Source organism: Pteropus medius, unplaced genomic scaffold (genome assembly GCF_902729225.1).
Source record: "Pteropus medius unplaced genomic scaffold, Ma_sr-lr_union100, whole genome shotgun sequence".
Lineage (NCBI taxonomy): Eukaryota > Metazoa > Chordata > Mammalia > Chiroptera > Pteropodidae > Pteropus > Pteropus medius.
The window spans coordinates 14,567,972-14,584,113 of record NW_024355205.1 but is presented as its reverse complement, the minus strand read 5'-3'; the positions used below and the strand labels follow the sequence as shown (position 1 = coordinate 14,584,113).

Below are 16,142 nucleotides of genomic sequence, written 5' to 3'. Positions count from 1 at the left end.
AATGACAGGATTATACTCAAGACATACATTTTTGGACATTTATATTAGAATTTTGAGTATGAAGCAGTTTAAACATTTTTTTATGCCTGTTGTTTTCAAACAGCATGGAGCTGAGCTATTATATGACTGAAAATGTAAATCTCCCATGAATCTTTCAAATTTTAATTTAAATACCACCAGTAAAATGGTTCCCACGTTGAAAGGTAAAAGCTATGCTGGTTTATTTTCATGTCGTAAGTCTGGCAGACTGGCCTTCCCCTATCTACCTTGTCACTTTGTTAGTCCTGGATGAGCTTTAAAAAAAAAAAAAAGAAGATAACGTTTTGTTTTTCTCTAATCTTTCTCCTTCCTTCCTTTATAAGTTCTCCAGTGCTATTTTATTACAACATGCTGACTGGTTTTATGTCCATATTTAAAGCTACAAACACTACAAGCTTTAGACTTAGTACTGTTTGTGAGTTCACCTCTGGCATTTAAAACTAATGATATGCTTTGTAAATCCAAATGAGGGAATATGTTAAAGAAAAAATTCAAAGGGTCAAACAGTTGATACATGTGAGACATCATCCTGAAGTCATAAATATTTTTTTTGCCTGAGAATTAATGATTGTGAAATAGCTAATTAAGAGCTATACAAACAAATACGTTTTCATATTGACACATTAAAGTTGGGTCATGTAGAATGGTATCTATTATAATTTTTCTCTGCTATATTAACACTATTATACATGTAACAAATAAAAATGTCCACTGGTATGGGATGTGTTAATATTAATAAATTAGCTGGGCAAAGAATCTTCTCTCACTTCACATGTTCAATTAGTACATTGCATAATTAAAATACACGGGAGCCTTTATTCTAAAGCATGTAGAACTGTTTGCTCTTCCATGACACGCTAACAGAGCTTGGTTCTATGTACAAAAATACATTCTTCCAAAGATGAGAGCATTGGCTCTGGCAGCTGTTACTTCCAGACATTCCATGCATGATTTCTCACATGAGAAAAGCCTGGCTACAGCTGTCAGGGACACATCTTCAAAAGCACTATCTTTCCCTTAAATAAACCGGAATTTGCATAAGACTGTATAAGTATGACATGTGATTGGCCAAAAGTTGAGACAAAATTTTTCATAAAATGTTAAATTTTTATTGAACTTATGAAAGTAAACTTATTTTCATACTCTCTAAATAAATCCAGCTATAATCCATAAAGTCTAAAATCCTAACATTTTTATTATTTTTTAATCTTTATTTTTCAATTAGAATTGACATTCAATATTATTTTATATTAGTTTCAGGTGTACAACATAGTGGTTAGACATTTATATAATTTATGAAGTGATCCCCCAATTAGTCTACTACCACCTGGCACTATGCATAGTTATTACAATATTGACCATATTCCCTATGCTGCACTTCACATCCCCGTGACTCTTTTGTAACTACCAATTTGTAATTCTTAATCTCTTTACCCTTTTTACCCACCTCTCCTAACCCACCCCACCCCCCCATCTGGCAATCATCAGTTTGTTCTCTGTATCTATGAGTCTGTTTCTGTTTTGTTTATCTATTTATTTTCTTTATTTCACATATGAGTGAAATCATATGGTATTTGTCTTTCTCTGTTTTACTTATTTCACTTAGTGTAATACCCTCTAGGTCCATCCATGTTGTTGCAAATATTAAGATTTTTTTTATGGCTGACTAAGATTTCATTGTATATGTGTATCACATCTTCTTTATCCAGTCATCTATTAAGACACTTAGGTTGCTTTCATGCCTTGGCTATTATAAATACCACTGCAGCGTACATAGGGGTGTATATATTTTTTCAAATTAGTGTTTTGGATTTCTTCAGATAAATACCCAGAAGTGGAATTGCTGGGTCATAGGTAGTTCTATTTTTAATCTTTGAAGAACCTCCAAAATGTGTTCCATAGAATTTGTTAAACATTTTTAGATGCCTTAGCTGAGTATACAGTCGCTCCTAATTCAGCTATGTATTATTAGCTTGGAGCAAGAGTTTAAACAGCAAAGGTATTAACCATAATGTTGCAATTCTTCCTGTCCAGCTAGCATGTGGGAAAAAAAAAAAAAAGAAATGAAATGACACATGCACATGGCTGTTAAAGAAAGCACTAATTGTAAAAGCAAAAGACTGGCAACAACTCAAATGCCATCAATAGGGCATTGGTAGTAAAAACTACCATAAAGCCATGAAATAGATTACTATACAGCTGTAAAATAGAATGAAGACGTCTCTATACTGTTATGGAGTGATAATGAAGACATATTGTTAAGTAAACAGGTAATAATACACATAGGAACGTGTAGTGTGCTATTTTGTGTAAGAAAGAAGAGAATATGTATACTTATATTTTCAGAAATGAACAATGGAAGGATAAAAACCAAAACGTAATAAAAATGATTACCTATGGCTTGGGGGTAGAAGTAGGGGAATGGGAATGGAAAGGAAACCTACACTTCTCTGAATGCTTTAAGTTTTTGCTTTAGAACCTTATAAGTGTTTTATACAATTAAAAAACAAATATTAATCACAAAGACAAAACACAAAGTAAGACCTAAAAATAAAAAATGAACTGAAACAAATTAACCTAAGTGTATATCAAGTTGATAGCATAATCAAAAGGAGAATTATTTCAAGTGACTTCAGAGCATAGTGTTTTGACAATTCATCAATGGAATAAATTCTAAGATCAAAAAGAAACAAAGAAATTTTAAACTTGCATTAATTCATCTTGTTCTTATTATTTTGCAACTAATAATATTCCGCTCACATATTAAGAAAAACAAGTACTTTTGATCATTATCATTAAGTTCTTTGATTTTAGAGTTAAAAGATATACAAATATAAAATCAAAAACTAAAATTCCTAAAAACTAAAAGTCCTGAATTTTTAATTTGGTTGGTACTATCAGCATGAACTCGTGTTATTTTTTCTCTCCTAAAACTATGTCCAGGTTTCCCCCATACCCAAAAGTAGAGCATTCCTATGAAACCTGTTGTAGGCCAAAATGGTGTAAAGCAGAGAGGCAGTTGCCATTAATTTTTATGAAAAAATTTTTGAGCATACCCAGACCTAAAAAATACCCTACCAAATCATACCAAATAACACATAAAACTTAACATGACATCGACATACAATGAAAGCAGTGTCACTGGCCACCCGGTGTGTGCTGCCTCTATAATGGCTCGCTGCAAGACAAGCACTGAATGAAAAGCTATTTTCGCTTTTCGCCTTTTTTTCGTAAAGTTGAAAATCCTCTTCGTATTTCTTTCAGTTATTGAAAGCATATAGTAATTTAGGTCTTTTGTAAAAGCGAAGTGGTGTAGTGGGAACTTTCGAAAAGCAAGAGATACCTGTGTTTCCTATCCCCACTGAAAAGACTGAGTTACTACCAGTAACAACGGCCACCCCTACTGCCCAGGTTATTGTTTCTAAATATTATTCCCCACTAAAAGTAACCCAAGCTCTTTAGAGAAATGGCTAATTTTAGATCTGGGACACGAACTGTATTAGATGAGCCTGGAATATCTTGTCATGCCTTAACTTCTAGGGCTCATATCAAAAGGATGCAGGAGCCAACTTGAAGAGGCTTCCATTACCCAAAGGTAGAATAATTTGAGCATCAAATATGACAATGACTACCATGGACTGAAACATGTTAAGTTTACAAATATTATTAACTCATAATGGTCATCTTTGTACCAGAATTGATAGAGGGAAAGAATTAAAACATTTGTTCTGCCTTTTTCTGTGCAGACTGTATTTCACAGTCACCAAACAGTCAGTGAGGAAAGTTCTTCATTATAGAGAAATTGGAGCTAATAAAAACAGGAAGAATAATGGAATTAGAAAACCACCATTTTGCAACCAAAAATGACATGATGGATCTAAGCAACGAACATTAATATCTGCTAAAACCTTTAAGTGAGAGGTTGATAGAGAACCTTAAAATAGGAAGATCAGGCTGACATCACCACGGACCCACTGCTCAATCTTAATTAACATTGCTGAAAGTTGGAGAAGTGCATCCTGATATGATGTGATAGGAATCACACAGTACCACCTATGATGTATTCTTCATCAAAAGAAATCAAAACTGAATCTTATCAAGCCTCCTGATCTAACTACTGGTTTACAGAAACTATGAGGGATAGAGGAACATATTAAATGACACCATGAGAATAAAATCAGCCAACTCCAAAGATGGGAGCAATTTTAAAGTATAGTACCAACCAAATTAAAGAATGTGGAAAATTTTAAAGGATAAACGATCTAGTTTCTTCAATAAACAAATGGCAATGAAAGGAAGGACAGTGTGGGCTGTAAGTGATTGAAAAGAATTTAAAACACTTAACAACAAATGTAATGTATAAACCTTGTTTGGATTCTATTTCAATCAAACCTATTGTAAAAAGGCATTATTTTTGGACAGGGAAAATTAAACATGGAGGGTATAAAGTGATATTAAGGAATTAATTATTGATAATATTGTTGGATTGTGTAGATTGTATTGTAATTATGTTACTGTTCTGTTGTTATTTTGTTTGTTTGTTTTTATCTTAAGCCCTATCTGAAATGCCTACTAAAATATTTAGGGGTTACATGGTATGATATCTGCGATTTACTTTTAAATACTCCAGGTCTACCCCCAAAAGTTGAAGTGGGGATGGATCGATTAATTATTATAGAAGCTGGATGATGAGTAGAGATGGATTCATTGTGCCCTTATTCTTTTATGTGTATTTCCATAATAAAATGGGTTTTTTTTGTTTTGTTTTGTTTTGTTTAATTTTCCCACCAGATTAGCCCAGATTAGCTTAGATCATTATAGCACTGCCTTCTTAGCAATGTTTTTAGGTTTTAAGTGAGAGTTTTAGTGTGTAGAATGTTACATTTAAGGATCTTATAGGGGAAAGAAAAGTTTCCTATTATAGCTTAACTATAATGTCTTTTCCTTTCATCCAGTTAAATTTTGTAAGTCATAAAATTACTTCATAAAAGAAAGAATATTGCTTAGATATAGTGTCGTTAACAAGCTTATATGCCAAAATACACTGACATTATACCCTCCTTTTCAGACCAAGCCACCCTGGTAGAACAAGTAAAAAGAGTAAAAGAAATTGAAGCCATTGAAAGTGATTCTTTTGTTCAGCAGACATTCAGATCAAGTAAAGAAGTCAAAAAGGTAAGTTTTCATCCAGGCATTATGAATAAGCCTTTAGTTTCCAACTGAAGAGATGCTTTATTAATGGATTTCACTTAAATAAATGTAAGTGCTTCTTCTAATAGATGAAGTAGGGTGAGAGTGTCAGCATGTTGTTGAAAGAATGAATCAGTGAGAATCAGTTTAAGTTTAACTTGTCAAAAAATATACTGTAAAAATGTATCTGATGCCATTTTTACTTTAAAATTCACTGAAAAGACAAAGTAAAATGTCAACATGATAGTTCTTTAACAGTAATACACATATCATGAACATATACAGGTTTCTTTTCAAACATATGTATCTACTTTTTGAAATGGCATTGCTAGAGAAAAAGTCAAAAAAGAGCTTTAACAATAAAATTATTGCCCAAATAGTAATATATGTTTATACTCTTTGCCCAGATGGGTATCACTTATTCAACTCTAGTAAAAGGAGCTTCGACTGGCATTTTATTTCTGTTGAATATTTTATGGATTTTTTCAATCGTTATTAGGGCTGCTTTTAGAAATATGTGTTCTTTTGGTAGGAAAAGGCATTCTACTATGAAATACATGTATTCTTTAATAACGTACATATAACGAAGTCGTGGTATAGTTACCAGTTATTCAAAAATATTCTATATGCCTATAAATATATTAATAACTGTGCAATATCCTGCAGATGAATGTATCATTTTTTCTCTGATATTACACATTTAAGTAGCTGTAAGTTTGTAGGTGTTAAGTAGTTATAAATTTGGAGGTATTACATGTTTGCAAATATCCATTATTATCACCTTAAGATGAATTTTTCAAGATGAGTTATTTGCTAAAGGTTAATATTACTTATTTTCGCACGTGTTCCTGAAGTCATCCTCTAAAAATATTGTACAATGCAAAGCCCCTCCAGAAGTGCAAGGAGACGTCAGCCTCTCACACCCTGTTAACAGGTCCTATCAGACTTTTTCATATTTACCGACCTGAGAGGTGAAAATTAACCTTTTGTGTTTCCATTAGCATTTCTTTTGTTACTAGTGAAATGGCCATCTTTTCAATTACCATATAATTTAGTCTGGGGACATGAACTGAGTATGTGCTGCATATGGGGCCCACAGAACTGGACTGCTTTGGTTAATCCAGGGGCCTTGCCTTGTCATTTTGTCGATTCCATTTGAACTTTTTGTAGTTTGCCTCCACAACTCCTAAAAAATGGAGCTGTGAAACGGACATTTACAAATGTAGCTGCCCATTTTTAAAATATTTTACTCTTACATATTTAAAGATCATTCATATGTCCTAATTGAATTGTAATTTATTTTAAAAATTACTTTCCTAGCTTTTGTTTTGTGAAGTTCACCCAGTGAGACTTTCCAGTTCTCACTGGACTTGCTTAAGATAAACTAGCATTTTCTTTCTGTGGAAATACTTATTATTCCATAATTAATACACTGAGTTTTCTTCTAAATAACTTTTTCCTGTTGGGTACTAATTATTAATATAATTATTTTTAATTCTGTTCTTTTCCTCCAAGATATTAGCAGCTGTTCCAATAACTAGTGAAATTGGCAGTGAATAAGGAAATTGATCAAAGGCCCACTTGATGTAATAAAAAGAATGGGCTTTGGATTCAAAGAGATCTAAGTTGGAATCTTAACTCTCATACTTCCTACCATGATTTATGATCTCAAGCAAGCCTCTTGACCTCTGTGAGCTTCAGTTTCCAAATTCATAAAATAGAGCTAATCAAACCTCCTTTTTGGAGTTATTGAGGATTAAATATAATGATTATCTAATATCTAGCATAGTTCTTGATCCCTAAATGTTTATTTTTAAGTTACATACTCTAGCATCTCAATTATTTGACATCTAAGTATACTCTATAAACTAAGCGTAGTGCTTGAAAACTTCTACTCTAGGTGTTCACTCTGTGTTCAATAAGTATGAACACCTTACCCCATTACATTTCTTCAATATGCCCCTTAGTTTCCCCGAGTCTCCATGCACACCAGTAAGACAGACCTCTTAATGAAAAACACAGAAATTCTTAGACATCTGGTTTCACCTTAAAAGTCTTTTGAAATGTATAAATGTAAATATCTGTATATTTGAGTTCTACGATTAGTAATGTTTTTACCTCATTGCATCCCCTAGAAAAGTTTTAAAAGATTATTTCCCTAAAGGTAATTAATCTTAGGATAGCTAACTAAATCCAAGAGAAAAACTCTTCTTTCCAAATCTATAACAAAATCCTATATAGTTACATGGCTTCTAATGGGACCAGTATAAAGGAATTTCACCTAAATATCTGATCTAAGGGAGCACCATAAATAATTATTTTAATAATTAGTTTCTGTTTCCTTTAGTTTTTAGTGCTGAGTTGGAATTTACTCTCACCTTCAAAATAGCCTTTTCTATACTTCTAATTTAAATGCTACCACTGGGGATTGAGAGGCCTAATATGGAACAGAGGTCTCCATTTTGTAAGGAACCTTCATAAATCTGTAAAAGAAATCCATCTTCAGTTCCAACTATCTTTAAAAATGGGTTTCCCTTAACAGTAATTCACAGAAAGAAATAAAATCAATTCTGGAAAGCCTAGAATTAACTAGTTCTAAGTTGGTTAAGTATGACAGAGCAGCAAACACAGCCTAGAAATATTATCAGTCCAGCACTGTGAGCTGAGCCACCTAGAAATATATAGAAATATATTTGGTTAAAATATTTTACTAACATTTTTATTTCTTTCCTCTAAAATCAAAACCAAATTACAGTAAATCTTGGGTTTTGCAATTGAGAAGCACTGGTCAAAAGCATGAAATAAAGAGTCAGACAGACTTGGAATCACAATTCTGATTCCGCCACTTACTGGCTATACGGTCTTAAACCATTACACCTTGGCTTTTTTATCCTGAAATGGGGATAATATTATCTGTTGTGGAGGTTTTTAAAAAGATGAACAAGATACTTTACAGAACAGTCAGCCAAGTGCCTGGCGCAGAGTGAGAACTCCAGAAATGAAAGCCGTCACCTCTCCCCTGCCTCCTGCCTCCTGCCCAGGCTGTGCCTCCTCCTGCTGAATCCTGAGGCCCATATTCATCGCTGGCTTCCTTAAGAGGAATTGTAAACACAAGGATTTCCATTATGGTTGGACCAAAGGTTGTTTTATGTAATTTTTTATGGTTTCTAGACCCTAAAATTCTCACTTGAGGCTTTGGCAACCTATTGTATTCCTGAGCAAATAGTTAAAAATTACTTCACAGCATTTACACAGTAACTTGCTGGTTCCTGTTCAGACTAATTGTCATTGGACGGCTTTGTTTCAGCGCAGCCTTTTGGAAACATTGAAACACTAAGCAAATGATGTCAAATAATGTTGCATCCTAACCCCACTTTTTATATTTGAATAATAATTTAAAATAATTAAAATAATTATGGCTACCATTAATACTAGACAATTAACATATATAGTATATCTAACATCCAAGTACCCCTTATTTACAGATAAGGAAGCTGAGCCTCAGTAAGTTTTATAACTCATGGTCAAACTGCTAATAAACAAGAAGCAGCATTTAAACCAAATTTGTCCAACTCCAGAGTCTGTGTTTTTTCTACTAATCAAATGTCTCTCATAATTGTGAACTCAATGTACCTTCCCTGTCACAGTATAAAGAAAGAATGAATTGAGAGGTAGGAAGTGGCCTCAATAGAAGAATATGCTAAAATGCCTCAGAAGATGGCATTTATCTTGGTGAATGTACAGTACTCTAAAGTATTAACCATCTAACATTGGACTTTTATTAGTCACTGTGTTTCAAAATGATCAGAAGAGCAGTGATGGGCCAACAATGAATAAATTCACACTCAACTGTAATATAAAACAGAAACCAATATATTAGTTTAGAAAGTGATATCCCTTTTCAGTTTCTAAAATGTCTGTGTCTGCAGTGTAAGGTAGAGATGCAGGATGCCCAAGAAGCTGAATTATTTATCAGGAGATTACTTAGCAAAGGGAGGTAAATTATCTTGAGGACTGTTTTATACAGATCATGGGAGGTATGATGGGCTATCCCTGATGCATAGCAAAGACTGACTCTTGCGGACTAAATTACCCATGACCCAGTTTCAACATCTTTCTCTCCTGGAGAGAAAGTTTGTATCTCTAAAAAAAGGCTTTTCTATAGCAGCCACCCCTTCAGTTGGTAGAGTCTCTATCTGTGTTAATTCCACTAATTAAGCTAGGGAGCTGTTACCAGAAATGTGGCTATTACAACGACATGCTAGACATTGTGTCGCCTGTAACACATATTGATTTAACTAGTTTAACCCTCTGCAATCATATTTCTCTTGGGTGAGTAGATAATCCAATAGCTCCTGCTATGTCATCGACTTCAGGAACCAAGATGCAGCTTGTTTCCAGCTGCTGCCCCTAACTAATAACCTTGTTGCCACTTATTCAACCCTAAAATGGTTATATCTAGCAGATAATCCCTCTATGTTCAAAAAGAAGATCATTTGTTCTTTTATTTGAAGTGCAATTTAAAACAATTTTTTTCCAAACAGAACCACCAGGTGGCAGTGCTACTCAAGGCCGGATGTTTGATAGTGGCCATATTGAACGTTTTTTAATAGTCAAACTTCCTCTCTATTTTCCTCACTTAAATAAAGAAGAAATTAATGGTTCTCCTCACACATTTTTCACTACCCACTATTAAATAATAACTTCCATGCTCTGATTCTAACCTCTAAGAACTTATGTGTGTATAAGAACTTCTCAAGAAAAACTTTAATGTGTGGTGTAACAGCACTCCACAATTTTTCAAGACAGTTCAACACAGACAGCCAGTCTTCTAGCTAAGCCTATCCAAGCATGGCTGAAATGTACAAAATGACATGCTCTCATATTCTCTGCACAGCAGCATAGACTACCAAAAAATGATGTCCTGGACCTCATTAGATTTGAATACTTCCCACTTTTCCCTTTGCAAATTATTGGTCTTTACTGTTATACATCCTCACATCCTTACTGTTATAAAGGATCGAAATAACATCGCTTAAGACTGTGAGCCTTCTAGGCTTAGTATGTTGGGGACATAGAAATGTTGGAGATCTGGATGAGGTGGGAATTATTGGCCCCAAAATGTAAGAATAAAACTGCTGAATCAAATTTAATCAAATATATCTTTAACTTTTCTATGTCACTTGTTACAATTTGTGATTATTATTTATTTTGGTTTTTATTTGTTAGTAATCTGTCAACCCCATTAGCAAAATGTAATCTCCAGTTGGGACAGGAACCATAACTGTTTTATTTTCCCGTATATACCCAGTGCTTAGCAATTAGTAATGTTCAGTAAATACTGATTAAATAAATAGATCTCTAATTCTAAGATAAGTTATTCTAAGAAAGGATTAACTCATTCATGCATATTTCATTTTCTAGATGTTTTTCTCAGTGAAACTTGTTTCGTACTCAGAGAACCGAATGTTCAGAAGTATATAGGTCAAAAGAAAATGGAAATTGAAAAACTATAGGTGTAGAACCAATAGTTATAGGAAAAAAGGCTAAGAAGTTGAATTAATCTCCCAATTGTCTTGATTTTTTTTTTATTTTATTCTCCCTGAAAACTTGCTGCTAAACAGCCACTTCCCTGGCCTTCTTTCTCAGAAACAAAATATTGGAATTAATCCAAGTTAGCACCACACTGCTGGCTCCTTTTATGCAGGAACAATGATTTATTAGTCTTCTTGTCCCCAGTACTTAACACAGTACCTGGCACATAATATGTACAATGGAATATTATTCAGCAATAAAGAGGAGTGAAGAACTGATTGATAAACTATATAACATGGGTGAACCTTGAAAACATTATGCTAAATGAAAGAAGCCAGTCACTAAAAAAAAAAAACACACATATTGTATGATTCCTTGTATATGAAATGTCCAGGATAGACAAATCTTTAGAGACAGAAAGTAGGTTACGGTTGGCTAGGGGCGGGAGAGTGGGTGAGAAATGGATAACGGTGACTGCTAATGAGTTTAGGGTTTTGGAAAGGATGATGAAAATGTTCAAAAATTGCTTGTGATGATGATTACAAAATTCTGTAGATATACTAAAAGCTATATGAATTGTAATAATGTAAATTATATCTCAGGAAGACATTAAAAAACACACAAAAAAAACTTTGAATTTGTTTTTTATATCTAAAGAGACCAACTAAATGCTAAAGATTTGTTGCAAGTTTATTTTAATTAATATAATTTAGATATATGAAATATACTTTTTCAATAGTATATACTAATAAGTACAATTTCTTAAGAAAATTATGCTAATCATAAGATATGATAAACATGTTCCCAATGTTTTTTATTTGTTTTCTTGTTTTAGGAATAATTATCTCTTATTCAGTTACCTAGGTAGGGCCTTTTTGTGATTAGTATCATCTCAGGGGAGACTACTGAGCAATTATTATTCAAAATCAGAAATATTATTAAAGTAAAGTTCTAAGTGTACATTGTGATGCGATTAATAATATATGCTTTATGTTTCAGTCAGTGGAACCGAGTGAAGTGAAACATGTAACTGCAGCATCAGGACCAGCATCAGTAGTTGCTGATCTACCCAGTAATGAAAAAGAAATAGACCCCGGCAGCATCCCTACTACTATCAAGTACCAAGATGACAATTCTCTGGCTCATCCGAATGTAAGATCCTTAAACCTTAAGAATGTCACCTGAAGTCTAGTTGACTGAAATTAATTTAGACTGTTGTCCTTTTGTGCTGGAAACAAGACCATTGAATGAAATGAATCCATATGTTCTGATTTGCTAAAAATAGGTAGCTGGCCTCCAGCCTTTAGAACTGTTACATGTATTTGAATATGGTATGTCCAACTCATGTTGCCTGACTTCTAGAAGTATTCTTTCTATCGTTAAGAAAATAGGTAAAAAGAAGAGTTTCTTTTGTTTTCAATCTGGCACTAAAAGATCTAATGCAGGCTCAGCTCTAGTTCATTCATTGGCTATGAGCATGTCACTAACATTATATTTTGCTGTCTTCTGTCATTTCACTGTGTCTCTCAGAAATATTGTAGGACATAAACTTCACAAGATAAGGTATAAAATTATTAACCAAGTGATGTTGATATTCATCTTTTTACTCCAAGACTGTCTGAACGTTATTAATTACCAGAAGATCTTTAGTTAAGAAGTTCATCAAGAGTTAAGCAGTATCCTGATCTTGTGCTGAAGGATATATTTTATAAAGGTGATCTGTATCACGTAAGAGTGAATCCAAGTTATTGGCAGACATTAACATTTTTTCTTTTTCTTTTTCTTATTTCAGTTATTTATTGAGAAAGGCGATGCTGAGGAAAAGTGGTTCAAGAGATTAATTGCTCTTCGACAAGAAAGGCTAATGGGCAGTCCTGTGGCCTAAATGATACATATGGTTGAATTAACAGTAACATTGGAAATTTAGGTTGATAAATCCCAAATTACCTTTATACTCTTAAAGAGAAATTACATGGTGATATAAAAAGTTAATCCCATTTCATTTGTTTCTCATGTGGGCTCGAATATTTGTTGTTTGAACTTAAATGTTGTGACTGTTAAACTAGTGTAAAATTTAAGAATGCATGAAAAGTCATTCTGTTAATAAAGCTAATTCTAGAAATATCATTGTTAAAATAAATGACATATAGTAGTGTTTCTGAGTACAATTTAAAAAACATCAAGTTGTCATTTAAAGGCAATTTTGATTAACCATGCATATATAAGGATCAAACTATATGCTAGAAATACGAGATTTCATCTTCCATGTATTGTGAAACTATTTTTAAATCTTTTATTTCACCTTACTGCAAAATTTTAGAAACAATAAAAAGCACTCAAAGCAGAATGAGCTTGTTAACATTAAAGGAATAACACTGAAAAAAAATCTTGAAAATTAAATAAAATAAATTGATGATTTATTGCTTAGAATTTAGCTTTTACTAAGTGCTCCTTTGAAACATGTTAGCAGATCCCAGCTCATTCTTTTAGAAATCACATGTTCATGCCAGACCTAACCAGTTGGCCAAATACCCATGATGAGGAACCATTTCTGAGAATACTGGTAAGAGCTCTCACTTCAGTCTTAACCAGCTGTTCCACACAGAGAAAGCCAGCTAATTATAATTTTGATAAGGTTATCTGTCATTGTACAATACCTTTCTCTAGTACCTGAATGAAAATCAGCTATGCATGCCATACTAAACATGCCAGAGATTAGGACTTTTAGGCCTTGCCTTACAAAACTAGTTTTCAATAGCCGACATGAATATTTCCCTTTCCTATTTTGTCTGTTGTCCCACTCTAATTTAGTCTCTATGAAGACTGTACCTCAGAACACAAGATAAATATGAGAAGTCCTTGGGATAGGTTTACCAATCTATAGGACATTTTAATGTCATCTTTTTTTTATTTCTGAAACTACTAAAATTCTAGTTCCTGTTAAAAATTAACACTGTGTACAGCTTACACTTAATTGCAAAAGGTACAGAAAATAGACTGATGATAAAATACTCTCTTCATACAAACATGTTTTCACACTCTAAATAGATGCTGTTGTTCTTTTTTTCCTTAGCTATAAGTGCCCAGTATGAACTCAGATTTATATAGTTTTTAATACAGATATACAAATTTTTAGTGACTTAAAAAAGGAATTACGGTTCCTGAAATATTTTGTATTTACTTCTTTTTGTAAGTCGTAAACATTAAAAGTATTACCATCCTTTTGGAAAATATATTTTAGTGGTCTAGGCGAGAATATGGATTGTCATTTGGGCCACTAATGATTCTCCAGAGAACCTGGCTGGGCATTTTTTCTCAGTATAACTGATGTTCCTCATCTATAAAGTAGTGAAAATGTTATATCTACTTTAATTATGTTTAACGCCAGCATTCCTCTATGGCAAATAGCCCAAATACAGAAATTTGAATTACAATAGATTTGTATCTTAAAACTAAATTTTTCATAGAAATAAAGAATCAAGTTACTCTTTTAATTAACTAGACTTTAGTCTCTACAGGAACTCAATGTTTATTTCCCTTCTTCCTGATTTCCAATATGATTTGTTTTAATTTATTATTAAGTGTGTTTACCTGCATTCCTATTGAAGACTACAATATTACCACACAAGCCAAATCAAATTTAATGAGAAAGACTTCATAAAACATTATCAAATGAACTTCACCAAACTCAGGCTAGGTGATGCGTCCTGGCCTTTAATATCCAAATATAATGAGTCTATAAAACGAAACAATACCTTTTATGTCACTTGATTAATGATATCAATTTGGACTTACATGAAACTTCAAAGTGTTTTTTGAAATGTTCATTTTGTACTAAATGATGAGTATTAATAATACACGTTGGATTTTCATTTCTGAAATGAGTACATTCTCAGAGAAAATGGAGTTAGAACACTTTTTTCCTGACATTCCCTAATTACGAGGAGGGAGGTACCTAAAGATATAAGGACAGAACACTCCGAGTTATTCACTTACATTGCTTCAGCATCCTAGCATGTGGAATGGGGATAATAATAATGGACCTGCCTAATTTGATTTTTCAGTTGATTAAAATAACCTAAAAGAAAGCCCTTCATAGAAAAAGTTTACTACTTATGCCAAGGTAACATTTTGGCATGGTAGCCATCTTAATGAACTATGGGGCAAATAGTTGCGTGGAGAGTGATTTAAAAAGCTACGCCCCAACATCAGTGTACTCCTTATGTGTACATTTGAACTGCCACGGCCAATTGACTACATTCTAGCTGTCCCCAGCTTTCCCTGATCTCCCTCCCTGCCACGACCACAAGAAGTCCTACTTGCCCTACAGTTAGTTACCTACCCTCTATTTACTTGAGGAATCTCAGGTCTTCTTCAGTCATATTTACCCACTTTTTTATAATACCTAGCTTGTGCTGGGCACAATAAGGACAATTGGGTATACCGAGGTGAATCCAGTGGCGATCCTGCCCTCGATAAACTTAGGTATGAAGCCCCAACATTTTTATGATATAAGAGACATAATAGTTGGTGGTAAAAGAGAGGATGGTTGCATAAAAGAGAAATTACTCCAAGTTAGAAAATTAAGGAAAACTTAATGGAAAAAATCACAACTGAACAAAGATTTGAAAGGACAAAGCTCCTGAAGCCACACAAGCTCACAGCCATCCATTTCCATCTTCCTAATAGCTGCTCTAGAAGGCTGGAAACTGTTGGTGGCTCTAACCCAGAGAAGAGTCCCTCTAGTAGAAGACCTAAGTGACCCTGCCCTCTTAATCTTATTAAAAATCCAGGAAAAAATTTAGGTTCCTGGTTACCCTCTGGCCTTCTCTGTTCATTTTGTCTTTTAGATGGAGAATCAACTAGCCTTCATTGACCACTAGCATCAATAGTCTTGTATCACCACTGCTTGTCAACCAAGATGACATGACCCAAGATATACAATGGTAACTGAAAAAAGACTTTAGATAACTCTTAAGAATTACATCTGCCGGTAAGGCCTTGCACAGCTCTATGGACTGCTCTGTTTTACCACTGTGTGCTGTTATAGAAAGCATCATTATGGAACTAAAAGACATAGTTCACTTGCCTGCAGGTAGATTCCTCCCTAGTTTTCCTTTGGTTTGGGCATCAGTGAAAATCTTTAAGTGAGCTAATAAGATAGCAACAAAAGCTAGAAATGAAATAAGACAACAGAACATTTTGGGTCACTACGCCATGGATGAATTGATCTGTCCTGCACCCATGTTACTCCTTTCCCCCTTTTCCCAACCCCCAAATTCCTTACGAGTATTACAGAAGATATTTTAAACCAGCTCTTGGCCATGGATGCAGTGTTTTATGTAGAAAATGTCCAAGTGCCATCCTTTAAAATGTTA

The 16,142-nt window shown here is 33.7% G+C and overlaps 1 protein-coding gene across 2 annotated transcripts in view; it reads left to right on the top strand.

The window, feature by feature from the left end:
* The window catches only part of RSRC1 (arginine and serine rich coiled-coil 1), a 346,237-nt gene extending 333,055 nt beyond the window's left edge, over positions 1–13,182 (top strand). For both annotated transcript variants that reach the window (XM_039857718.1, XM_039857717.1), the window contains 3 exons: positions 5,108–5,214; positions 11,764–11,916; positions 12,557–13,182. In XM_039857718.1, the coding sequence (XP_039713652.1) occupies positions 5,108–5,214; positions 11,764–11,916; positions 12,557–12,649 (353 nt within the window). In that variant the 3' untranslated portion in view covers positions 12,650–13,182. The remainder of the gene's footprint in view (positions 1–5,107; positions 5,215–11,763; positions 11,917–12,556) is intronic.
* The last annotated feature ends 2,960 nt before the right edge of the window (positions 13,183–16,142 follow it).